Below are 26826 nucleotides of genomic sequence, written 5' to 3'. Positions count from 1 at the left end.
AAATGCTAGAATGCACGTCACGTGAAACTGATAAATACGCTACTATGTTATTTATAAAAATCCTTTTAAAGTATTGGTTTATACGGTAGTAATTGGGTTTCTCGAACTAAGCCCAGTTAAGCGTACTTAGGGTCGCCTTATTTATATTTAATAATATGCCTTCGTTTAATAACATTCATAAACTTCGCCGTACGTGTTAATCCGACCATGTCCGTTAGATGTCGCTAAACGCACACGTTTACGGAATAATAAAGTTTTATCTTTCACGCACTGTAACACTTAACCAATTGTATTTAAGATAAGAAAAATGATAAATGACACCAGGAATTAAAACAACAAATGTGTTGTTATTGTCTAAACTACAACATATTTGTACCCAGGTACATTTATTTCTTATGCAAATGAAGCACAGTGACATACAGTAAAAACAAAAAAATGAAATATTGTTATTAAGTTACTAACATTGCGTGTGCCACATGTTTACTTTGTTTACTGTGTACACTGTTTATGTACAATATATGCAAAACTCTAAACATAACCTTTTTATATAACTTATGTTGGGTTTTTCTATTGTATTTGTATGCAGCTGTTAATGCACTGGCAATACAAGCGTGCGTATGTGTGAGAATGTGTGCGAGTGCATGTGTGTGTTGGGTCTGATCTGGCTTCAGTTGAAGTTAGTTTGCTCTTCTCTGTTCCTGTTCCGATGGTTATTTCGACGCAAAATGATCTTCAGTATTTAGGAAAAACTCTAATTCTCGTGGGTTCGGTGGATAAATATCAACAGCGCAAATGGTGAATTGCAAACAATTTTTTTGTATTTAAGTGATTTAGTGAGTTTGGTAACTGTGACGTTGTGAGTTTCATGGCGTTAGCATTAGCTTCGGCTAAACTTTACTGTCACTGACACCCAATAGCGTTAAAATATTCACCTAAATGTAACTTTATTTTAGTGAGGTTTGAATGATTGTTTATGTTGTGTATGTATTTGTGCATTATGGTTTTATACTTAGGTTTAAAGCTATACGTGATTGTGTGCGATTAGTTAGCAGAAGTTAGCTGAGTAGCTTCGCACGGAGATTTTGAGCCACAGTGTAACTTACTGCCTAAGTTATTTAACAGTTGAAGCTTGTTATACGAAAGATGAACATGCGTGTTCGTTTAGTTAATGATTGTTAGTTAATACAACATGACATGCCCACAATTTGTCATATGGCAATAATTGTATATAAGTTTGAATTTTGATCTAACGTTAATATCAGCGCTTCTTAATATGTACACTTCTATATGAACATGTGCACTTATGAAATCTGGTTTGATTTGCTCAAAGAAGTGTTTATTAGATCAAGTCTATTTGCATTAAAGTTGTCTGATTATCTCAAGTATGTATGTAATAATCACTCTTCTGGTCCCCTTAATTTTTTTCAGGGATCATATGTGGATTTGGATCATAAGTCTGGTTTGAAACTGAATCTGGGCCATTACATAGAGTAGTAAATCCTCCAGCCCGACAGCATGGATCTGCTGGGCCGGTCCGGAGGGGAGATACAGCGCAGAAATCCACAGCACGACTTTGAGCTGATCCAGAGGGTTGGCAGCGGAACATATGGAGATGTCTATAAGGTACTGAACGCAAATACGTAGCAACTGTCTCATGAGGGACCGGCCTTCTCTCGGCAGACATTATGATGGCAAAACAAGGATAGAGTAATGTTTTTGTTCCCTGAAGGAAAACTAACCACCTGAGATTTGGGCCTTGATTTCCATTTCCAATGTTTTAATTTTGCACTGTCATACCACTCGTGGAAGTTGAACGTCAATTTCATTTTAAGCTTTGAATGGAAAGTGACTCTTTCCTGAACACCTGTCCAATTTGGTTAGTGATAAGATGTAAATCGACACAGCAAACACTACAGTGAAGTGCGGTGTTCAGTCTGTGATAGTTCAAACAAACCAAAAAACAAATTTGGGTGAACGTGTGGCGCTCACTACTTAGTCCAGAATTCATCCGCACAATTCTTTCCTGTCTACTTGGCAAGTTATGTGCCATATTTTAATGCTTTGGTCAAATCTGTAATCTTGCATATAGGCATATGGCCAGTCACATAAGCTTGTTTAAGCAACACTAATAAATAACTCAAAATGAAATGAAAGATGACTTTCCTCCTGACTTCGATTGTGAGAGCAACAAGAGTGTTTAATTTGTTTATTTGGAGGCTAAATATACACACGGACAGACATGCACTTACAGTGTCCCCTAGGAATTTGAAAGAAGCTGGTGGTCTGGAAGTGCTTGGAAATCTGCTGGATGTCGTAGTTTCCATTCATTCAGTACTGCAGGAGTGTGTGTGTGTGTGTGTGTGTGTAGTACACTCACTGCTACCGTTATTGTTTGCTAGACGCACTTCCTGTTTGGGTGCGAGAGTATAGCATTGATCTTGCCGACTGCTTTAAATGAAATTATGAAATCAAAATGGACCCTATTTACTTTATTAAGTGCACATTAATAGTTTTGTGATAGTTTGTACAGGTCAATACATAAAATTGCTTTGTGTTGAAATCAGTTTGACATCTTGGGCAGAACATATGTTAGCCCCTCCCCTCCAACTGTCAGTCTGCTGTGGGCTCCATTCCTGAAAGAAACGCCCACATGCCCACATTTCTAAATCCAATTCATTTCCAAAAACACGCCACGCCCTCTGTATTTCTATTTAATGTTATGCTTCACTCAGAAATGCATCACAATACTGAAGTCAATCATGATATTAGTGCAATATTAATTATATCCTCCAGATAATACACTATCTATTTTTATACAACTTTTTCTGTAAATTATATTTCATTCATTCTGCTGTATATAGCACATAACTTGTACTACAATAGTCTATTCTTATTTTTTAATTGTACATATTTACATACACACATAGCTTTACTCTCTATATCTTTATCTTATGTTTATTGTATTGTATTTCTTAATTTTTTATACCCATAGGCCCTTATTTAAATCATCTGCGTACTGTATTCTATTATGTTATGTTGTTGCTGTTTTTGTGTACTGGATGCTCCTGTCACCAAAACAAATTCCTTGTATGTGCAAACATACTTGGCAATAAAGCTCTTTCTGATTCTGATATTAGTAAACTAACCTTAAAGTCCACAAGACAACTGAAGTGTAGTTTACTTGTGTATAGTTACTTAACACTAGTGTCGGATTAGTTGACTACATCATACAGTTAGGCTTAGTTTACAGTAAACCACTAAATAAGGGTTCAATTACTTTTTTATACTTGCTACTTGTTCAGTTATCTGGTACAGATAACAGGTGGCTTCCATATTAACTGTATTAGTTTGAGATTTTGAGTGTGGCTACTGTGTGTTTTATGAGACAGTAAAGATCGGAGCAGTCACGCACCTTTACAGGAGCCAGATTCACTTGTCATTTATGAACAACTGAAAGAAAAGTTGTGGTATGTGTGGGATGTGCGTCTCACTGAGTCAGACAACCTGCTGTTTCCTCCTTAACACTTACTTTACTCTCTGAGATGTGTCCTGCATCACACATTCAATCATATTGCTCAATTTATCTGTTGTTAAATCACCTTGACAGAGGGCATGCATAATTTGTCTCCAGACTTGGTAAAGTCATGGAAATTATTCAATTCATGGATATTTTTGTGTTATGCACATTGTATTAGTAGAGTGCAAATTGTATTAAATCGATTTTTATAATTGTTAAGCTAGTCTGAAATACAGTTAAAGGGATAGTCCTCCAAAAAATGAAAATTCTGTCATCATTTTATCACCATAAAGTTGTTCCAAACCTGTGTACATTTCTTTGTTCTGGTGAACACAAAGAAAGATGTTTGGGAAAATGTTAGCAACTGACATTTCCGGGACATCATTGACTACCATAGTATTATATTTTGAAGAATGTAGGAAAGCAAAACGTTTTTCCTACTATGGGTAGTCAATGATGTCCCAGAAATGTCAGTTGCTAACATTTTTCCAAATATGTCTGTACACACATTTTGGAGACGTCATCCTGTCTGCTTTTAAACTGCAAGAATGCCTCTCATTTAATCTGTTTCATATGTATCAGTGTGTGTGCTTGTGTGTTTTGAAGGCTCTCGACCTACTTCCATTTGGAAACGATGAGACGGTTTCCACCAGAGACACGAATCTCGCACACACACATTCCAGTGTTTCGGAAACTGCTTTCTAAAACTTTCTCTCTGTCTTTGTGTTCTTCAGGCTCGAAACATCTCTACTGGAGAACTTGCGGCAGTGAAGATCATCAAACTCGAGCCTGGTGAGTATGAGATCATTGTGTTGTTTTCAGAGGGATACTGTGTGAAGTCTGCGGCGTAGCTTGTGTGACACATCCTGTTTTGTTTTTACCAATGAAGCATCAACAGAGAAATAGCACGGAATGTTCAAACCAATTCACTTAAGCGCTTGGGGATGGAACATCTCACCCAGTGGTTTTCAGCGAGCATGAAGAAGTGTTTTTGGAATGACATGCCACAAAGAATCGACTCAATATTTCTCTGGTTCTTTGGTTAGATTGGACTGAGAGGCCTGTAGGTCAGAGAACGAAAGTAACGCTTACGAGTTGCACAAGTTTCACACATTCTGATTGTGTGAATTTTGACATTTGACTTTTTGTGATGTGAGATGTGATGCCGCCTAAAGGACATCTGGTCAAAGTGTGTGTGTGTGAAAATGAAGAAGAGCAGCATTTTCTAAATGATCAAGATTGTTTTATGTCAGGCGCTTGACAGATTGTAATTATTGCAAACCAGTGTATGAAATGCATACGTTATTTCCCCTGTGACGGAATGATGTCCACCCGGAAAGCAGGTGTGAACTTGTGTTTGCCTTTTTAGAAGTCTCTCTTGTACTTGTATGTTAGTAGCCCTCTTCAAAGAGGCCCGTCATATGCATGTCTGGTTTTTGTGTGCATATGTTTGTTTTGTCTCGCAGAGGGCGTGTGTGTGTGTGCGTGCGTGCGTGCGTGCGTGCGTGCGTGCGTGCGTGCGTGCGTGCGTGCGTGCGTGAGCAATACTTGTCTCTTGACCACAAGCAGTAGCTTATGCAGAACTGAAAAGGTGACTTGATTTACAAGTTTTTTTACTGGTTACAGTATTCGCCTGCTGCAAAAAAGGAAAAAAAGAGCTTAGATATGTTCCCCTGAGGATGCATGTAGATTTCTTTGCTTTTTCATTGGCTGTTTTGCACTCTTCCCCCTTAAAAAATTCCAATCAGAACTCACCAGCTGTTCCAACGTAGTGGTATGTCTGTTAAGATTTATGACTCTGGAAGTCTGGAAGATTTTTTTTAGATGAGTGGTTTTTTCGTAGTTTGGTGGAAATGTTGAAAATAAATCTATGAAGGTAAAAAACATGACTAAATAAAACAAAGTCATATATTGTCAGTAAATTGGAACGAGGATTTTTAAATGCGGTGGACCTAGAATTTGGGCTGATCCAAAAGTGTTTATCCTTTCATTGCTAGAATGACCACAGACCGCTGGCTGTGCCATAGAGAGGTGGTTAAGATTGGGTTTTGTTTTTCAATTGCTAGGTTTTTTCTTTTGTTGTTACTGATGCCAACAGATCCCACACCAGACGTATGTCTTTGGTAATAATACAAGTAAACAAACGCATGATGGATCACATTGTACCTTAAAGTGGAAGTTCACCCAAAAATCAACTTTGTGTGATTTTTTTTTACTCACCCACATGACGTTAAACATGTTTAGAGAACTTCCGGCATCTTCGGAGCACAAATAGAGATATTTAGGTGACATCCGAGAACTTTCCAGGCCTCCTCATAGACATCATGGTGTCAGTTTTTGCCAAGGTCGGAGAGGAAGAGGAAACGCTGTAGAGTTGTCTGTCCGTTTAGGGCTGCTGTACAAAACATGGCGGCGAATTCAATGTATGTAGGGCCCCTCTGTATGTAGATATAAACAGCTTATTCTAAGGCATTACAAACTTAAGGGTTCATTACGTAAGGTCTTTATACACCTCTGAAGAAATAGTTTTGTATATTATATTGCATTTCTGTCAATAGATCCTCCTAAAAGTGCCGTATTGTTTCTTTAAAGTGCAGTATACACTCCAAGTGTGGAAAATAATCCCACATAAATGGATAGTTCACACAAAAATAGAAATTCTGTCATCATTTACTCACCTTCGAATTGTTTCAAATCTGTATAATTTTTTTTCTGATGAACGCATAGAAAGATATTTGGAAGAATGCTTATGACCAAACAGTTCTGGACCACCGTTACTTAATATTTTTTGTTCGGTTAATCACAAAAGAAGATATTTGGAAGAATGTAGGAAAGCAAACAGTTCTGTGGCACTTTTGACTACCATTGTCATTTTTCCTACTATGCCGGTAGTCAATGGGGTCCAAAAACAAAGAAATACATTTTTACAGGTTTGGAACAACTAGAGAGTGAGTAATTCATGACAGAATTTTCATTTTTGGATGTACTATCCCTTTAAACATCATTTATGGTCCTCTAGAAAGGAGGTGTGTGTCTGCAAAAACAATGTCCTGCATTTTGTCGCCACCAGCTTGTGGTGTTTCTTGTGGTGTAACTTCAAATTTTAATATTAACTTAAATTGATTTTAATCACATCACATGATGTGATTGAGAGTCGGACTCGTGACCAGAAGGTTGCCGGTTCGATTCTCAGGGCCGGCAGGTAACGACTGAGGTGCCCTTGAGCAAGGGTGTACGTGTGATCACCACTCTCTGAATGGGTTAAATGCAGAGGTCACATTTCGGGTATGGGTCACCATATCTGACAAATAGGTCACTTTCACACTAAAATTGTTTTTTTTAAATAGCCTAAGTAGATGTTTTATACCATAAGATTTACATAGAAAATATTGTAGACAAAAATATATTCACTCGTTTTACTGGCTTGGCTTAAAGGAGTCATATGATGTGATTTTGTGTTTTCCTGTATCTTTTGGTTATAAGTTGTTCATGCATATATTAGACACGTAAAATTGCAAAAATTTAAGTCTCAAACCAAAAGCGGAGGCTCATCCAAACCTGCCTAAAACGCCTCGTTTAAACACACACCACATTTCTACGTCAGTTCGTGAGAAGCGATGAACACCGCCCAAAATGTATACGCAAAGAAAGATGGCGTGTCTATTCCTGCTGTAGTGTTGTTGTTGCTGCCGCCATGTCGTGGAGACACTGTGTGTTTCATTACAAATGAAAACTACTTAGTTGGGTCTTCCAAACGAGGACACAATTAGAAATCGATGGTTAAGTTTTATTTACAAAACTGTTCCAAAACAGCACAACTCCAAAATCTGAGTGTGTGCAGCACATTAACACCTGGTTGTGCACAAAGGCTGTTTCTAAAAAGTGGGGCAAATCCAAGCTTTTTGTCGGTCCTACGATCACAAATGCAGAATTTTTTTTATATTTACGAGGCTGAAATCATCAGGAGCAGGATTCGGCTTCGTATCCTCTGGCTGTTCTCCCCTGCAGCGTGATGCTACACGAAAGAAGTAAATATAAGTCATTATATTCAGCAACTATGTTTTCCCCGCTGGATGCAACAAATGCCTCGTTATAATTTGTTTTATTGTCTTTGTCGCGTTGCGTCGAGACAGCGTCAAAGGCAGCTCAAGAAGTTAGCTATAGTTAGCTAATTGTTAAACCTAATAGTTTTTAAAAATAAAACCTTACCGATCTGTTACGCTATGTTGGCAAAGTCGCGCTGGCAAAGTTGATTAATCCGCTTGGTCAAATGCATTTTCTGCATCATATTTGGGCTTGAACTCACACAGTACTGGTTCCGAATATGGTAAGGGGCGTTACATTTCCGCCACATGCTTGAGGTATTCGGTCAATCACAACGCACTGGGTAGATGGCCAATCAGAGCACACAGTGCTTTTCGCAAACTATGAGTTTTGTTAAAAATCGAGGCGTTTCAGGAAGGCGGGGCACAGAGGAGCAACAGTAATGCACAGTATTACACCAAATACACACAATAATGTTCGCCATCCAAAATGACCCCTTTAAGATTGGTTTGTGGTTTGTATGTTGACGTGCAGCTTTTACTGTAGACAGCCTCAGTGTAGCATGATATTGGTCGCTTCCAGTGCAGACACAGTATAATGCATTTGTTTGTTACAGACAATAGTAGTTGTTGCTGTCCAATCATGTTCAAAGATGACAACAGATTGTTTGTAATACATTGTTTGAAATTTAAGATGGATTAGTGGATTTGCCTGCCCGAAAGGCAACCCACACACAACATGCTGTAATTACAGGTTGTCCAGAATGTGTGCGATGTGTGGCCAACGTGTCATTACATGACTAAAATGAAAATGTGTAAAAGTATAAGTAATATTCACTTAGTTCGAAAACCACAACATTTTTAGTCTCAATTTAAAATGCAGCTGTTAATGCATACAAATAGCTTCATAATGATGTGTTTATACAACGGTGTGTGAGATTTTGAGTTCTCCAGTTCAAATGGTTGAGGGGGGGCCATTTCAGCCAAAGGGGTGTTGGTCATTAGCTTGTTTTTTATTGTATGTTACAGTAGCTTGTCTATTGAGAAATGCCTCATGCTTTGGAAGCAGACAGGATTCAGACAGATACCCAGCTGCTCTTTGACACACGCACACACACACACACACACAGAAAGATATTCTCTTACATTATCTCATAGACACATGCTCTTGGGTATGGCCTGTTTGTTTTAAGTGAAGAGGAAGTGGTCAACTCTGGTAGGCTCATAGACGTTCCTAACTGTGTAGATTTTTGTTTCATCTTACAGTAGGGATGTAACGGTATTGTAAATATCGAAGTATCGTAGGATAGGATCGTCATTTTTTTCCGATACTATCGTGGTCGCATGACGATAGATCTTCCAGGTAGAGTGTAGTTTTTTCAGCCGAATGGAGCGAGTTGAGGGAAGCGGGAACTACAATTCCCATCAACCCATGCGTGCCCATCATCCTCTGCGCTCTGCTGCCGCCCGCTACAGATCAAGTTGAGCGAAAGTGGCGGATGCCGCTAGTGGCATAGAAACGGATTTACAAATTGTTGAAGCTAGGGCTGGGTGGAATGACGGAATATTCCGTTACCGCGGAATAAAATGTCAACCGTAAGAGATTTTTCTATTCCGTGTATTCAGCGGAATGTAAATAAGTAGGCGGGGTTAACTCGGCGCGCTGCAAATTAGGCGCTATTCTGAAAAAAACTACTGAATTAATCCACCCGTAACAAATGAACGTATCAAACATTGTTTTGACCTTCTTTCAGTCTGTAGTTTAGTGATGCGCTCCAGTCCGGCGCGTTCTCTCTCACCCGCAGTGATCGTGCAGGGATCTGCGCCTGCATTTAAAAAAAGCTCAATCTCAACACGTATTTCAGAAGTCAGGTTGTTTTGAAAAGCTGTTAATAGTTTTATAAAGTTTAACTTCAGGCGAGCCAAGGTGAAACTTGCGTTGAAATGCGCGATGATGCTCGCGAGCGCGTGCACGAGCGCTTTGATGTGACGCGCTTCTACCTCCAGTTTTGGGAGACGCGTGAGGAGTCACCAGAGACTCGCAGTGCAAAAACAAGCCCGAGAATAAACAAACCTAAAGACAAAGAGTCGCAACACACTAAAAGTGCTCATCTAATAGAGAGTGAAGAGCGATAAAGACCTACAGTACAGACCCCATGAACACCAGTTTAGTCATATACTGTACTCTCGTTGTTTGTGCATATTCATACTTTACTGTTATATATGTTGTCTTATGTATACAGTAGGAAGATATGATATAGCCAGAAGATAAATATGAATAAATAATACATCTGATTATCAGAACTTAATTTGATATCTTTAGTACATTTTCATAACTTACCTACATTTTAACTATGGTGAGCATTTAAATGAACTGTAATAAATAAATTGGTTAAATCAATCTAAGAAAAATGAGGTATAAAATATAGAATTATAATGGGAGATTGTTTCATGAAATATATCGTTACCGTGAAATAAAATTACTCATTCCTTGAAATAGATTTTTGGCCATTCCGCCCACCTCTAGTTGAAGCTAAAGCGAATTATAAATCGCATGTGTGGAAGCATTTCGGTTTTCCCGTAAAAAAAAAAAAAAAAGGTGACGGACAGACAAAAAACAATATGCAGACACTGCCAGACTGCGGTGAAGTACAATTCGGGGAATAAGACTAATATGAAGAGCCATTTGTTAAATCACCCCGAAAAGTTTCATGATGATACGAGGAGAAAAAAAATAGCAGTGAGTGAAGCAGTGAATGAGGCGAGTACCTGACTGGTTGAGAGTTGTGAAAAATTGACAAACAACAATTTTTTCATGTTCTCAATTTTTATGTTATTAATTTTTATGCTATTATATTACTGTTCTTTGCACTTTAAAATGACCTAATCTAAAAATAATAAATGTGATCTTTGTTCAGTCATAGTTTAATAAACACTTATGCCACATTTTTCCAAGTCTTCATTTGTTTTGTTTTTTTCCTGCACAAAATTCAATAAATACCGTATCATAGTCAGCATATCGCGGTACTATCGTATCGTGAAATGTTGATACCGTTACATCCCTATCTAACAGACATGCACACACAAAATGATGTTGATGTGCAGTTGTCCCAGGGCATAGTTCTGCGTCTGAGGTGTTGAAAAGCAAAGGCTCATCCTGTCCCAGCTGATGTGTCTGTGTGTGTGTTCTCATGAATGTTGTGTCAGAATTGCAGTGATGTGTAAAACAGAGCCAGTCCGTGTGAAACGGAGGTGTTGTGTTCAGTGTGTGGTGTTCTGGTCTGCACTGGAATAGAGAAGTGACTACAGTCAGTTCACATCTATCAGTTGAGGTTTTACAGCATAAGAGGAGGTTGTTTTATAATAGAAAATAAAAACAGAAATAAAGAAAACTTTTATAATTTTCAGTTGAATCTGTTGAACACAAACCTAATAGATAGCCTAAGTAATGACAAACCTTACCTGGTGTAACGAAAAAAAGCGCCATCTGCTGAATGCAATGTATAATTCACTTCTACAAAGCCATTGTCATAAAGGGATCATGTGTTTAAAGTAGGGATGCACCAGTATGGGTATCGGCCGATACCAAACTCATGTACTCGTACTCGTAATGACACACCGATACCAAAGACCGATACCTCACGTGACATACATAGAGCCCTATGATTTCCGCAATGCGGAAAACGCAGACGGAATCGAGGAATCCAGGCATTTCCTACCAAGAAATTAGCGCTGAACAGCTAAAGTAACAGTTAACGAAATATTCAGATACTGTTTAAATATGTATTCTGCTTGTTTTGCGTTACCGTGTGTGAAAGAGTGGTGCGGTTACGTGTACTGAACGCATTGTGCTTGTGGAGCAAACACCATTTGCGGCGATCCGATTTTATAATTTGACCACAGAGTATATTGTTTACTTTAGTAAACTGAAGTAAATGTGCTAGTAAAATTGTGCTACTTATCATAAAAAATAGAACTTGATTAAAAAATAGTACTTAAATTTAAATAGACCTAAAAACAAAAGAAAAAAAGAAAATGTACAAGTAAGATACTGGTTTATTAACATTATTGTACATTATACAGGCATCGGTTATAGGTATCGGTGAGTACCAGAAAAAAATATCGGTATTCGTACTCTGTCTTTAAAAAATTGTATCGGTGCATCCCTAGTTTAAAGTGAAGATGCTTGGTTATTGACTCACACAGGGAACAAGAGCTGTTTAAAACATAAGGGTGTCGTGTGAGTCACTGCTCTGAAAGACAGGATTGCAAAGAGGTTTCACTCTGGATTTATGAGTTTGGCTGATATCTTTATTTGCGACTCTTTTTTATAGATCAGAAGCCAAGAAATGCTCTGTTTCTTGGTAGTTAAAAAAACAGAGTGAACTTTTCATTTAAGTTTTTTTAAATAATATTATATACAATATAATATACACAGTAGATAAGGAATAGGTTTATTTTTGATGTTGTAGTTTGTCACCCACATTAAAGGGATAGTTCACCCAAAAATGAAAATTCTGTCATTATTTACTCACCCTCAGATTGTTCCAAACCTGTATAAATGTTTTTTCTCTGTTGAACACAAAGGCAGATATTTGGAAGAATGTCAGTAACTAAACAGATCTCATCCCCCATTGGCTCCCATAGTATTTATTTCCCCTATATGGCAGTAAAAGGGGGATGAGATCTGTTTGGTTACTGCCATTCTTCCAAATATCTTCCTTTGTGTTCAGCAGAACAAAGAAATGTATTTTTGTGTGAACTATCCCTTACCTAAAAATGCATTGAAGGACAATTCTCACATTTATATGACTTGAAATGGTTTAAAAAAACAATAAGAATTTATGTCAAGGTTTGTGCTATAAACACAAGTTGAGCACTAGAACATTTAGCTAATGATCAGTTTATGGAAGAGACAGAAGGAAGCATTCATCATCCAAACATCTGCTCTCCATCTCTCCTCTCTGCATCAACAGTCTTTCTGCTCTTTAATTTCTCCAGCCATCAGCTAGTGATTCTGAAAATATGAGCACTAACATTATCTCTCTTTTACAGGTGATGATTTTTCTATCATCCAGCAAGAGATCTTTATGGTGAAGGAATGCACCCATCACAACATTGTGGCTTACTTTGGCAGCTACCTCTGGTAACACACGCATACATACACAAACCACCAATAATGTCAATAAACTTTAATGGATTTCCTTAAAGTAATATCTATTTTAAGACGTCTCTCTCTTTGTGTCTCTAGCCGTGAGAAGTTGTGGATCTGTATGGAATACTGCGGCGGAGGATCATTACAGGACATTTATCATGGTAAATCCATTGGCTGTGTGAAAAACGTGATTTGTTTTTCCCTTTACAGCACTGCTGACAGTGATATGTACTGTATGTGCATGTGTAGTTACAGGACCCCTCTCTGAACTTCAGATTGCCTACGTGTGCAGAGAGACTTTACAGGTTAGATCCTTCAAACATACTCAATGCTGACATTCTTACATTTGTGTGTGTGTGTGTGTGTGTGTATATGTATATATATATATATATATATATATATATATATATTTAATCCAATCTGAGAGAGTGTTGTGTTTGTTTAGGGTTTGGGATATCTGCACACCAAAGGGAAGATGCACAGAGACATCAAGGTAATGAATCTCAATAAATCAAGCACTTCCTGATCACTTTGTGCGTGTTTACGACACTTTTCTCCTGTTAGTTAATAACGCTCTTCTTATTGATTCTATAGGGGGCGAATATTCTGCTTACAGACAATGGTGATGTCAAATTAGGTGAGAGTTTTACACTAAATGCACTGTGCATCTGTGCGTGTCACTGAATGTGAATTCATGAAATAGTTTTTTTCCCTGTTTTTGCAGCGGACTTTGGAGTAGCTGCTAAAATTACAGCCACAATGGCAAAGAGAAAATCCTTTATTGGGACGCCTTACTGGTAAGCCGTGCTGTGTGTGAATATTTCAGATGTTGTGTCAGTATGTGTGAATGATAAACAGGCAAAAGTATTTTTTGTATTTTTGGAAAGTCCAAAACATGATTGAAATTAGAATAGATAGAATATCACAGAACACTAGGTTCCTGTGTCTTTAACAGTGCTGGAAATTTGGATAGAATTTCATAATCCGGATCTTAAGATGGAAAATCTACCATAAAAAAGTGAATTTGGATGGAATTCAGGCGGCGAAATAATTGCCAACCAAACATTCAAAACCTATAAACGGCATGTTTAAGGCCTAAATGCTTCCCTTAGGATTTCTGGGATTTGTAACTGCAGCTTATAGTTGGTAGGTTCTGCCAACACGCAGTCGACTGGACAAGGAAAGACAAGTGCAAAGTGCACAAGAGTCCCATGAGGAACTGAACAAAAATGTTACGCTGTTATGCTGTTTATTATATATTTGTGCATAGTTTTATATGCATTTTTTATTTTTTTTATTTTAAAGGTTTTGTGTGGTGTTTATATTGTGTACTATTATGAATTTGTTTTTTCTATCATGTATTGTAATCTTTGTGTTTGTGTAGGATGGCTCCAGAGGTGGCAGCAGTAGAGAAGAACGGGGGTTATAATCAACTGTGTGATATCTGGGCTGTTGGAATCACATCCATAGAACTGGCAGAGCTTCAGCCTCCCATGTTTGACCTGCATCCCATGAGGTACACACACATACACTGGTTAAGCTGGTTAACCATTGAACTGCCAGCACATCTTCACAAAATTACTCTTATCTTATGCTCATACATCTTATACAACTTTGTTTGTATTTGCAGGGCTTTGTTTCTGATGTCTAAAAGCAACTTTCAGCCACCCAAGTTAAAGGACAAGAACAAATGGTGAGTGTTTCTGGCCTGTTTTTGTGTGTATTTCATCATATTAAAGGGGTCATATGGCGCGAATACGTGTTTTTCTGTGTCTTTGGTAAGTTGCCCATGCATGTATTAGACACGTAAAATTGCAAATATTAAAGTGTCGGAACAAAATATGCATTCTATCTAAAAGCGAATGCTCACCCAGACCTGCCTGAAACGCCTCGTGTAACCACACCCCCACAAATCTACGTCAGTTCGTGGTATGATTTGACAAAGACCGCCCAAATGTAAACGCAAGTAAGGTGGGCGTACCTGTCAGTACAATTGCTTTGGAAGCTGATGTTCCAAATATGGTAAGAGGCGTTACATTTCCAGCACGCTTGCAGTATTCGACCAATCACTACGCACTGGTTAACTGGCCAATCATAGCACACCTCGCTTTTCAGAGCGATGAACTTTGTAAAAAATCTGCGCGTTTCAGAGAGGCGGGGCAAAGAGGAGATACAAACATGCACGGTATGTGGAAAATGCAGCGTTTTTGAATTTGTTTTTTTTATTGTGTATACACATTGCATTACATCTAAAACAAACGATAATATTCGTTTTAGCCGTGTCATGTGACCCCTTTAAAGGATCTACAGACAGTTTCAAAGTAACAACATAAACGAACGTTACTGCGCATGTGCGCTTTTGTGACCCAAACTTAACTTCCGGTACACATCCGCAAAGAATTGAGTTCCTGTAGATTATTTCTGAAAACAAGCAAAAGAAATAACAAGTCACATTAGCTAGCAAGGTAAAAGTATGACTAGCCAGTATTATTTTGGGTTACCACTAGAACTGTTACTTGGCTAAACTTAAACACAACAAAGTTACATGACCCATTCAACAAATTGTTTATTTAATACAATTATTACACAATAATATATTCATTAATTAATTTTAATATAAATGAAATAAAATATAAAGTTATATTATTAGCCACTAGCCGGACTGATCAATAAACACAGACCAGAAGTTAACTTAGGGCCAGGCGTGTGCGTCCAATGAAACCGTCTATAAAGTATTAATAAGTTGGTGTGTTTCACCATTCTTAACATCAATCTCTCTTTCTGTCTCTTGCAGGTCTGCCCCTTTCCATAACTTTGTTAAAATTGCTCTCACAAAGAACCCCAAGAAGAGACCAACAGCTGAGAAGCTACTCATGGTAAACATTTCCTTAGTCTTCATTCTCAAGGTCTATATTACATGCTCACGTCTGCTTTAACTCATTTAGTGGTTGGTGTTATGTGTGAAACATCTTCACACATCACAAGCAGCATTTAAAATCCACATCATCTATGTGTGTGTGCGTGTGCGTGCAGCACACGTTTGTGGCTCAGACAGGTTTGACTCGGCGGTTAGCTCTAGAGCTGCTTGATAAGATGAACAACCCAGATAATCATCAGTCTCACTACAACCAGGGAGATGAAGATGACCTGGAGGTAATGCTCGTGACCTGTGTGTATCTGTGTGACAGAGAGAGAGAGAGCATTTATTGCATGTCAAGTTTAAGTGTGTGTGTGAGTGCAAATGTGTGTTTGAGAGAGTTTATGGGTATCTCCAAAAGTAAAAAAAAAACATTTTAGTTGTGTCTGCTTGTGTATAAAAGCATGTAAATGTAGGTACATAATAGTCACATGATCTGTGTATGAGTGTGCGCGTAACTCTAAATGTGTAAACATTTGAAAGACGGTGTAAATGTGGTATAATGGGTCAGTTGACTGTGTTCTGTCTTTTCTGCTTGGCAGCCGCTCGCAGAGCGTCACACCATCCGCTCGACGCGCAGCAGGAATTCTCGTGCTGAAAAAACCCAGTCACAGATCAACTGTACGTGTACCTGTCAATCACATGCCTGAGCGTGATGATGACTGTGATGAGTGTTGTCTTGTAACCACACTGTCTCTGGTTACACATCTGTGAAACTGATCTGCGTCAGTGTTTGTCAGATGAGAATGTGTGTATTTACTGTGTACATATAGTATTAGACAAACGTTTGGACACGCTCACTCATTCTCTGCTATAATTTAAAGCGGCCATAATAGAGTTATTGTAATATTTGTAATAAAATATTTAATATTTTAGATTCTTCATTATTAGACATTATTTGTGTAGAATACAGTTCTCTGGGTATTTGCTCAGGGATGCTTTTTAAACCGTATTGAAGATGTTCCCATGTACGTTGGTTACTTATTAACACCTTTTTATGTAGTGTCTCGTATGCCAAAAGAAACACACACACACACCTTTGGTAACATCACATTATTGTGCTTTCTCAGATCTGTTAACCACACACATTCATGATACGTGACTTTAGTCGGCATTACTGTGTTCGTAAATGGAGAAAGAGTTTCCTGTACATGTTAGTTCACATAAGAATGTGCAACTTGAGCCCCCCGGCGGTGGAGACGTGATATTACATGTAGGATGTTTGATTGAAACCTGAAGCAGATTGTCTTGGGCTTACTTATGTGTGTATACAGTAGACTTCTTCTGAGGAGTGCTGAATGAGTTTGATAAGATTTTGACGTTATTTATATTCACACAGGCATAGCTAGTTAATACACCAGTGCAGTAATATGATGTTTATTTTGATATATGTCTATTCATTTATCTTGTCTTTTTGTTTCAGTTGACAAGTTTAAGTTCGAGCCCCCCATGATGAAGGAGACGGAAGCAAGTACCGAGATGGTGAGAAAAAACGTCACAGTGAGCAATTACAGAAAATATGCAGATTATGTTTGAAGAAGGTAAAATATTTGATGTCTTTGTGTAGGACGTGACTAAAGAAAATAATTTCTCATCCCCCTGGAGCCCGAGTACAGAAGGTCCCATCTCCTCCAGGTAAACATAACTTCATTTTGATTGTCATTATAACTGGTGACTGCATGAAAACGCCTCCAGCAATCGCTATCCTGTATGGCCACCATCATCCCTTTAACTTCCAGATGTCTGAGCACTTCCTGTTCCTTTTGCCTGTCTGTCTGTGTGTCTGTCCCTCTACTTTGATTTTCTGTTGTTTTTTCCTCTTTCCGTCTTTCCCCTCGTGCACTCCTCTGCTGAAGGAGTCTTCTGAAGAGGGTTGAGGAGGAGTTATTTTTACGGTAATGATGTGTGTTTGATGTGAGCCATAGGTGTTATAACACTGATACGTAACAGATCCAAAGAAACCTGGACTGTGTTCTAACAAAATGTTTCCAAGAGCACTGAAAGTGCCAAAGATGCTCCAAAGTCACAGAGTGTTCCTGTAGCTGGTAGAGGCGGTGCTAGCAACTTCAAGGTTAATCCTGAAGTGTAGTTCCCTTTTTGCGCTTACGTGAGGGACAGCGTACAGTGTGCGCGTGATGCAAATTTCGCCAACAGAATAGTACGCGCACCGTCGGAATTTTGTTACCTCGCGTACAGATTACGCGCAGGTCGAGCATGCGCATTCCATTTCTTGAAGTAATTAGTTTAAAGACAAAAAACCTTCAACTGACAGTAAGAACAATTAAGTACAAAATAAAATTCACATTTGGATGTAAGCAATCCTTTACCTGAAGTAAAACATGGCTCTGGAATCATCTAGCTTTTTACTAATCAAATGAGTGATTCACAAAAATAAAACATGATAAATATAGTTTACCAAAGATCACACGTTTCACAGAAGGTGGGAACCATACCTGACATATATGGGACTAAGCATTTCTTCTATCTTCTCTAGAGGGTTTGTTTAGGGAGATATAACTTTGTAATACAGATATTGTTGCATTAAAAATTGTCTATAGCTTTACTGATCTAATCAAGTGGTGAGCCGATTATTATTATACTTTTTTTTTTACCTAATTTCCATTCTTTTTTATTTTGTATGTATTTATTTATTTACTTTGTTTATTTGATAAGTTGTTGTGTTTAAAAGTTGAAAATCAATAAATATATTCTTAAAAAAATAATAAAGAAATCTAAGCATACGAAAACACCTCAATTATTCTCTAAATGTGATGACACAAAAATGACATATTATCATGGGCAAACGAAATACAGAGGTGTGCATTATATCTGAGACTCACATGAACATTGTACAGCTGGTTTTGTGACTAAGTCATTCCTTGTAAATGCTATTGAAGTTAGAATATTAATGTGTATGTAACTTTGGAGACGGTCCCTAAATTCACGACTATCGAACGTTCACAGTCCAACCAACTGTATGCCAGTGGACAGAATTTGTAAATCGGTACTTGCATAATTTGGCAAAACTAAATAAGACTTTGAAATAGTACAAAAACACATGCCTTCTTGTTCTTTTGCGTCACGTTGTTAACGTGTTGTTTTTCCGCTACAGACGGATGGCTTCGTTTTGAAGCCACGGTCATATGTAAAGACGCATCATCACATTATGCGCATGTCATCACCTGCGCGAACTGCATGATCTCCGAGTATGTCACAGTAATTCAATAAATGTAGTATTAAAAAAGAAATTTCCAAATGATTCCTGTAAAGTTTGTAACAGAACACTCTGAAGGCAGATTTCTTGTTTACATAATAGTGTTTTTGATTTGGTACTCAAGGAGGCCCCCTGGTGGTGCAAGGGCCCTACGCAACTTGTGTAGTTTCCGTATAGGGAGGATCGGCTCTGACTGCAAAGCAAAGAGAGCAAGGCAAATGCAACGAAAAGAAAAAACATTGTGTTGTTCTCAGTAACTCATGATTCTGTTTTTCTGTTCTCTCTTGTTTGTTGCTAAAGGGGACACATGGCTCCACTAGAAGATGCTTTTGAGGAAGTTGATATGTAAGTACTGATGTCACTTTTAGAAAACATCAGAGATATGCATAACGGAGACATTATTACAAGGTTAATCATTTCTTTCTCTCTCTGTCCTCAGCTCGACTCTTAAACAGGCTCCTCCACCTCTGCCTCCTAAGGTAACTTTGAGTGTGTGTGTGTGTGTCTGTCTAAAATGCATGCTTTGGTTACACAGCTACAGTTTAAGGCTTTTGTCTCATCAGCCCCCTCACGCACGGCCCACCAGTGTATCTGAAGAATTTTGTTTGAGCGACGGCTCTCAGACGGTGCGAAGGTACCCATGTTCAGATAACGGGCCGGCACCAGTGGATCGCAGACAGAGCACACCTGAGAGAGGAAGCAACACGGATCATAACCAGTCTGATTACATGTCTGTGAGCGTCAGCAGCCTGGGCCTTCTGTCACACAATGCAGACAATGGTAAGGCACACAGTTCATAGTGTGTATACGCTGTTTCCTATGACGTTTATACAGACCCAAAACTCGCGCACAGAACAGTTCCACGAGCATAAACACACCCTTGCGAGAGCGCATTTATGCTCCACGAGCGTGCAGAACAGTATGATGACATCTTGGTCCTGTGTGAGCTGCCTTAGTGCTTCGAACGGGAGGGGGAGGGTGGAGTGAGTCGTTGGTTGAACCTCACCACTAGATGCCGCTAACTTTCATACACTGGACTTTTAAATAAAAGAATAAAACCTCACTTTATCTCTCTGCAGAAGACGATTCAGATGGAAGTTTGAATGGAGATGTGTCAAAGTCAACTCCCAATCGCCCCCAGAGGAAAGAAAGAAAAGATTTCCCTGTAAGTGTGTGTGTATTCGTCCTGAGATGTTGTGTGTGACTGCAGAATGTTGCTTTTCATTTTTTGTGCTAAAGTGGAGCATGATCTTTTTATAGAAACCTGCTATAAATGGTCTGCCGCCCACACCTAAAGTCCTGGTGAGTTGCATCACACAGACTGTTTGCATGTTAATATTTCCCCATCTGTCAGTTATTCAGATTCCACAGGCTCATATTTTGTCATCTTCTGTCTGTGTGTCTGTAGATGGGAGCTTGTTTCTCAAAGGTGTTTGATGGTTGCCCTCTTAAAATTAACTGTGCCACATCATGGATTCACCCAGATACTAAAGGTAAAGAGTCTTATGCTTTGTGTCAGTGCTGAAAACATTAGAACATATCAGTACAACATATACAGGGGTACAAACATCACTGTATTAGACACCGGCCAATTTATCTGTGCCGATTTAATGTGACACTATATCTTGTGTTTGATTGTGCATCGTAGACCAGTATCTGATATTTGGCACAGAGGACGGTATCTACACTCTCAACCTGAATGAGCTTCATGAAGCCACCATGGAGCAGGTACAACTGAAATTCTTGACTTTTTACCTCTGACCCAGACCAACAAGGTCCATGAACTCACATGATGTTGATGTGTTTCAGTTGTTTCCACGGCGATGCACGTGGCTCTACATAATCAATAATAATCTGATGTCATTATCAGGTGAGTGAGAGTCAGTTCACGCTGGTTTGTCGAAGGGGGATAGTTCACTCAAAAATGAATTTTGTGTCATAATTTACTCGTCATTATGGAATTCCAAACCTCATTGTACTTCTGTCATCATTGTATTTTTTGTTTTGTTGACCCTTTAGCATTTATTACAGGTTCTTAACAAATGAATTGTTTTATTTTTCAATGAGACATCAGCATTAAATAGACCATCAATTTACACTTGATAAACAAGTGATATCACATATTACCAAAATTACATTCTGAAAAAAAACAATCATTAAGGAGTCTGTACATAAAATGGGATTGATGATATACTGTATATATACTATACTCTATATAAAAAAAGTTGCAATTACATACGTGCAACACATGTGAAAGACATTTAGCAGCATGTAATGTGAGTAAATGATAACGAATTGACATTTCTGAGTGAACCATCCTTTTCAGTCTGATCAAGCTGTCTTCTGTCTTTCTGTTACTGAGAATCTAAGCATTACCTACATGATCCCTCTGTGTGTCTGTCTATCTGTCCCTGTTCACGGCTGATTTTACTGCTTGCTGCTCTAACGTCTAAACCACCATAATCAGAAGGTAAATACTCTGTCTTTTCAGCATACATGCCCACCGCCAGTGTCACACCATCACTTTGGCCTCATTCTTTCACTGATTTTACTCTGTTTGGTTGATCTTTCAAAACTACATAGCTCAGCTTTTCTTGGTGCAGAGAAAGCTGTTCATTTCTGCGGGGCATCATTTTCCATCTTCATCAGCACAAATTATTGGAGTTGTTTTACTTGTGATATCCTGTGTGTAGTATGTGTAAGACTTGCGTTTTTCTCTCGTTGAAAGGCAAGACGTTTCAGTTGTATTCCCATAATCTGATTGGGCTGTTCGAACAGCTCAGGAAACCAGGACTAGCCACACAGTTTCACACCCACAGGTTTCCTGACAAGATACTGCCCAGGTATACACAAACACGCGCACACACACACACACACACACACACACTGTTTCTCTGTTTCTCTGTTTTCTCTATTTGAGATAAAGAGCGCTTTTAACCCATGTCCAGTAGTGATGGACCAATACGAGGGGTTTAATGGCAGATACCGATATTGAAAAGGGTATGTCTTGATTGGTCGATTTTCTTTTTTTTTTACAGGAGATTTGCTCTCACAACCAAAATTCCAGACACCAAGGGCTGCCATAAGTGTTGCATTGGTAAAGTTTTTTACATACACTCACACAACACAGTACTCACACAAACACGCATTCGGTTTCTCAGACTCTCTCTCTCTGTCAGTTCGGAATCCCTATACAGGTCATAAGTATCTCTGCGGTGCTTTGCAGTCTGGGATTGTTTTGCTGCAGTGGTACGAACCCATGCAGAGATTCATGCTTATAAAGGTTAGACACACGCGTGCAGACTTTGTAAACCAGATAGAAATTGAATTAAACTCAACATAGAACAAGAGAGCATATTACATTATAAAGCTTTTACGTCTCTCTCCCGCAGCACTTTGATTTCCCGCTGCCCAGTCCTCTGCGTGTGTTTGAGATGCTGGTGGTCCCGGAGCAGGAGTATCCACTGATGTGTGTGGCGGTCAGTCAGGGCACAGAGCCCGGCCAGGTCGTACGCTTCCAGACCATCAATCTCAACTCCTGCTCGTCCTGGTTCACAGAGATCGGCTCAGGTGCGGATGGCACACACACACTTTTTCATCACCTCTGCCACATACAGTGTTCTGATGGTTTGTGTGTACACCTGCGTGTAGGTGGTAACCAGGTTGATGCGGTCCACGTGACGCAGTTAGAGAGAGACACCGTACTCGTGTGCCTGGACAGTGAGTGACATCATCTTTCTGCGACAAGAATACACACAATGATGAATTTAACAAGACTAAGGTTTTAAAAAATAAAAAGGGTTGTGATCGAATCTTGTATGTGATCATGTGGTTGTAGAGAATGTAAAAATTGTGAACTTGCATGGAAAGCTGAAGTCCAATAAGAAACTGGCGTCTGAGCTGAGCTTCGATTTCTGCGTGGACTCCGTAGGTGAGCGATTCATTTCTACTGTAATCCAGCAACAGCCGTCATCATTTTTGTTCTTTTGTGTTGCTTGTGTATGTTTTGATGACTTTTGATCGTGTGTTTTAGTTTGTCTGCAGGACAGTGTTTTGGCCTTTTGGAAGCATGGGATGCAGGGAAAGAACTTCAAGTCCAATGAGGTAAACCCACACTTATGTGACTTGTTTTAGCTTCTTCTAGACTCCAAATTAAGTTAAAAAAATGTATTAGTTAAAGAAGTAGTTCTCCTTCAAAATGAAAATTCTGTCATTGTTTACACACCCTCTTGTCATTTCAAACCCTTATGACTTCCTTCGGCAGAACACAAAAGAATATATTTTGAAAAAACAACATTCTTCAAAATATCGTCTTTTGTGTTCTGCGGAAGAAAGAAAGTCATACAGGTTTGAAATGACAAGAAGGTGAGTAAATGATGACAGAATTTTCATTTTGAAGGTGAACTACTCCTTTAACCCTAGCCGTAGACAATGTACAAAGGTTGTTCCCTTCAGCAACAGTGTTTGTTCAATGAAACCCACCCTAAAGGACTTAACATAGGGACATAAGCTTATTCTAGTGAAGAGTTTGTATGTGTATGCATGCATGCACAAAGATAGTATAGATTTGCCTTAATTGATGTGTGGTTTCATGCTTCGCAGCGTATAACAATAAAATGCCAAAGGTCTCCTGGAGTTGAAGCACTTTGTATATGATATATGATATTGTGTGTGCATGTGTGTGTGTGTGTGTGTGTGTGTGCGTGTGTGGACAGAGAGCGAGTGTGTGTTTAGATGACAGGGTGTGATGGATGATGTAAAATTCATGTACAATCAGAAAAGCTCCAGCTGGCCAGAGAGGAATGGATTAAATAATTCAGCTGTTTTCTTTTCTTTGACTCCACTCTGAAGGGCACTCGATTGTATGTTTGTGTGTGTGGCCGTTTAGGGTGAGCTTTGAAACTTTACCCTAAAACCCAGGTGGTGCACCTGCTCTGCAACTTCTTGGAGTTTCCTGCTGGAGTGTGTAATATTTCCAGTCATTGTTAAAAGTTTGTTGGAATGGGTGTGGCCATATAGATGGGTGTGGTTAGGTATCCATTAATTGTATTGTATAGTAATGCAGACTTGTGATGCTGCTTGACAACCATAAAATCTAAATTGTTTTTCCTTTGACTTGTTAGGGCACATCCTGCTCTGTATTTTCATTCAAATCCATAAATCTGTCACTCACGTGTTAAAAATAACAAAGCCGTAGTCGGTTGATATTTTTCTACCACTGCACAGTATGTACTGTTATACCATTCAGGGCTGAATGGGTGTGGTAAGATGCCACGGGAATAGTTGTGTTCAGAGGATTGGTCAAAAGAATAAAATAATCATTCATGACTCTTGACATCTGCTGCTATTTTTGGAGATGAGCGATTGTTTACTAAAGAATATTTCCACTCGTCTGCAGGTGACACAGGAGATTTCGGACCCGAGCAGAGTGTTCAGACTCCTGGGATCAGACAGGTTAGAACCGGATCAAATCGTTTTCCTGTATCTCTCTCTTGCATCATTACCTTTTTTTATCCAGTCTCTTCATCACCTGGAAACATATCACTCCACCCTGTCACCTTCCCCGAAACTCTCCATCTAACCACACACGCAGTGAACAAAAATAGAGACACAGGAAGGGAAAAAAGCCGATCGGGAGAACGTGGTGTCCCCACCTGGATTTGTTTCTATAGTGAGGGAAGCACTGCGGTTCGGGAGTCCGGATTATTTGGGTTACCTGAGCTTTGTGTTGCGTAAGAGGTTAAATACTTTCAGCATTTTTGATGAATGAACTAAAGATCGAAGCAAAATTGTCGACATTTTGTGAGGTCTGTATGTTAGTTACCAGCCCAGTCTACCTAGATAAATGACCTCGTTTTTTTTACTGTTGACCGAGAAACTGATCTGCATTGACACCACAATACAAAATGCCACTGTACCACCCTAGGACCCTTGTTAGAACATGTTGCATGCCTCTTTCACTCTCCCTACCTGATCTCCATATTTTATTTACACTGGCATTGCCAGGCTGGTGTCTGTGCACTGTAATTTCATCTGTCACCTCCTGCCACTGAGGACATGAGCCGCTTCACGCTGGGACCAACCTCACGCAACCCCTCATCTTTTTCCTCCACCCCCTTTTCAATCTTTCTTTACTCTTGTCTCCTGTGTATTATTCATGTGCTGTCTATTTATATTAAATAAGCGTATTTGTGTATTAATATATATTTGGTCGTCTGTGTTTAGGGTGGTTGTGCTCGAGAGCAGGCCTACAGATAACCCTACAGCTTTCAGTAACCTCTACATCCTGGCTGGACACGAGAACAGTTATTAGCACCGCCGCCAGGTGTTCGGACACGCTGTACCTGGAGCCATGGCAGTAAATGGTGCATTAACTTGGAAAGGCACCCATGTGCTGGACAACCACAGCTGAGCTGATGAGCAGACTGTGTTTAGTGCTAAATCTCACCGCAGCCTTATTCACACACATTGTCTGTGCTTCACCTGAGACCCCTCGGACTTTACCTCAGCGAGCCAATGGTCATTGAGAATAAAACCTCACGCATTTGTATACAGTAGCAGCCCGTTATATTTGTGTAAATCAAGCAATAGCCAGAACTGCAAGCAATACTGCTTTGCATTAAATAAACTTTTTTAACCCTATTAAATGTAATCATTTTAATATTAAACGAATAATAATAAAACCAACTGCTGCAAAGATGCAACATTGGGCACAGTGCATCGCAACATGTGCCATATAAGGGAACGGTTTTAGTCAACGTAACTAACTTGAGCTTCTATAAAGTTTGTGTTCATGGGAATTTAAAATGGCAGGTTTTCGTATCTGCCGTCCGGAAGATTTTGGGAGAGTGAATGAGTGTTATTTATTCAGCTGAGTCATGTGAGTGATGCATCTCGCCCTCATGTTACTGGTGAATATTTTTCTGCTGCAGGTCTTTTTTTCTGTTTTCTCATCTTTTATTTCTCTCTCCAGCTGAGTAATATTTTAAAATATCAGTTATCTCTTTTTAAAAGTAACTTTAATTCAATACTTGCACCATGTAAGCACTTTTGTACATTCTTTTTGTATTTAAAAATGACAAAACATGGGAGATGTGAGGTTACTGTGATATCTCGAGTATTTCCGTTGCTTTAGTTTTAATGTATGCAGCTTTTGTAATAAAAAGGCACTTGTTAACAGTATGGGATGTTTTGTGTGTTCGTGTGAAAAGCCATGATGTATGTACAGGTTTGTGTTTTGTGTTTAAAATCATCCTTTTGCTGTCGCTTAGGAAGACAAATGATCTATGGTTTTATTTTTGTAAAAGTGTAGTAACCATGTTTTTGGGGGGTGGGGCAGATTGATTATCGCTTGTACTGCCAGAGATTTAATACGAATGTGATGGGGTAACTGGTTATTGTGGTGACACCATAGTAAATGCGTGGTCACTATGGTTTATTACAAAAATATAACAAATGCATATTGCAATAGTTAAATCATGGTTAGTTTTTAGATGAAACGTTACGTGAGGTAATGACTTTAAATCTGTGTGTCCTGACGAACCCTGCAGTCCAACGACTTTTTGGGGACATTTTGTGGTCCCTATGATGAAAACTACTTATAAATCTAACTAAATTGTGTTTATTTGAAAATGTAAAAATGCATAGGCCTACAATTTTCTGTCATGGCTGAAAACGTATGCCAAGGGAAAGTTTAATAATAATAATATACAAAAGAGATCAAGATTGGGTAAATTCTATATTTAGTTTATCTATAAGTACACCGGTAACACTTTAAAATAATGGTCCGTTGTTAACAAGTAACTATGCAGAAAGTAATAGGTAGTACTACATTAACACTTCTATGGATAGGCTATATATGTAGAATATATCCATTCATGTTTTGGTATTAGGCTTTTGGTATTTGTATTTATTCATAAATTTGTTTCCACAAACAACCTATTTTTTCACTTTATGTACGTTAATGTTGAGATTAGTAAT

The 26826-nt window shown here is 38.8% G+C and overlaps 1 protein-coding gene across 2 annotated transcripts; it reads left to right on the top strand.

Moving 5' to 3' along the window:
- The first annotated feature begins 638 nt into the window (after positions 1-638).
- Positions 639-26022, top strand: map4k5 (mitogen-activated protein kinase kinase kinase kinase 5). 2 transcript variants are annotated; one of them, XM_057342291.1, is made up of 33 exons: positions 639-795; positions 1429-1623; positions 4252-4309; positions 12616-12706; positions 12812-12876; positions 12965-13020; positions 13161-13208; positions 13310-13352; positions 13440-13512; positions 14100-14231; positions 14346-14408; positions 15510-15591; positions 15749-15868; positions 16175-16253; positions 17056-17114; positions 17200-17267; positions 19147-19191; positions 19286-19325; positions 19410-19626; positions 19926-20011; positions 20107-20148; positions 20255-20339; positions 20495-20574; positions 20656-20716; positions 21575-21689; positions 21885-21943; positions 22026-22129; positions 22239-22416; positions 22498-22566; positions 22685-22777; positions 22880-22950; positions 24245-24300; positions 25072-26022. In XM_057342291.1, the coding sequence occupies exons 2-33, from the start codon at positions 1516-1518 to the stop codon at positions 25157-25159; spliced, it is 2634 nt and encodes an 877-aa protein (XP_057198274.1). In that variant the 5' UTR covers positions 639-795; positions 1429-1515; the 3' UTR covers positions 25160-26022. The 2 variants fall into 2 exon arrangements, with proteins under 2 accessions (XP_057198274.1, XP_057198273.1); XM_057342290.1 differs by having other exon boundaries at positions 21572-21689.
- The last annotated feature ends 804 nt before the right edge of the window (positions 26023-26826 follow it).

Source organism: Triplophysa rosa, linkage group LG9 (assembly GCF_024868665.1).
Source record: "Triplophysa rosa linkage group LG9, Trosa_1v2, whole genome shotgun sequence".
Classification (NCBI taxonomy): Eukaryota; Metazoa; Chordata; class Actinopteri; order Cypriniformes; family Nemacheilidae; genus Triplophysa; species Triplophysa rosa.
The sequence above is the reverse complement of the archived record's forward strand: the minus strand, read 5'-3'. Positions and strand labels throughout refer to the sequence as shown.

What these genes read in the sequence shown, in the direction of transcription:
- map4k5 (XM_057342290.1), top strand. Translation starts at nt 1,516, where the DNA reads ATGGATCTGCTGGGCCGGTCCGGAGGGGAGATACAGCGCAGAAATCCA. An exon ending in CATATGGAGATGTCTATAAG is followed by an intron (nt 1,624 to 4,251) that starts GTACTGAACGCA and finishes TGTGTTCTTCAG; the next exon opens with GCTCGAAACATCTCTACTGG. An exon ending in ATGAAGCCACCATGGAGCAG is followed by an intron (nt 20,575 to 20,655) that starts GTACAACTGAAA and finishes GATGTGTTTCAG; the next exon opens with TTGTTTCCACGGCGATGCAC.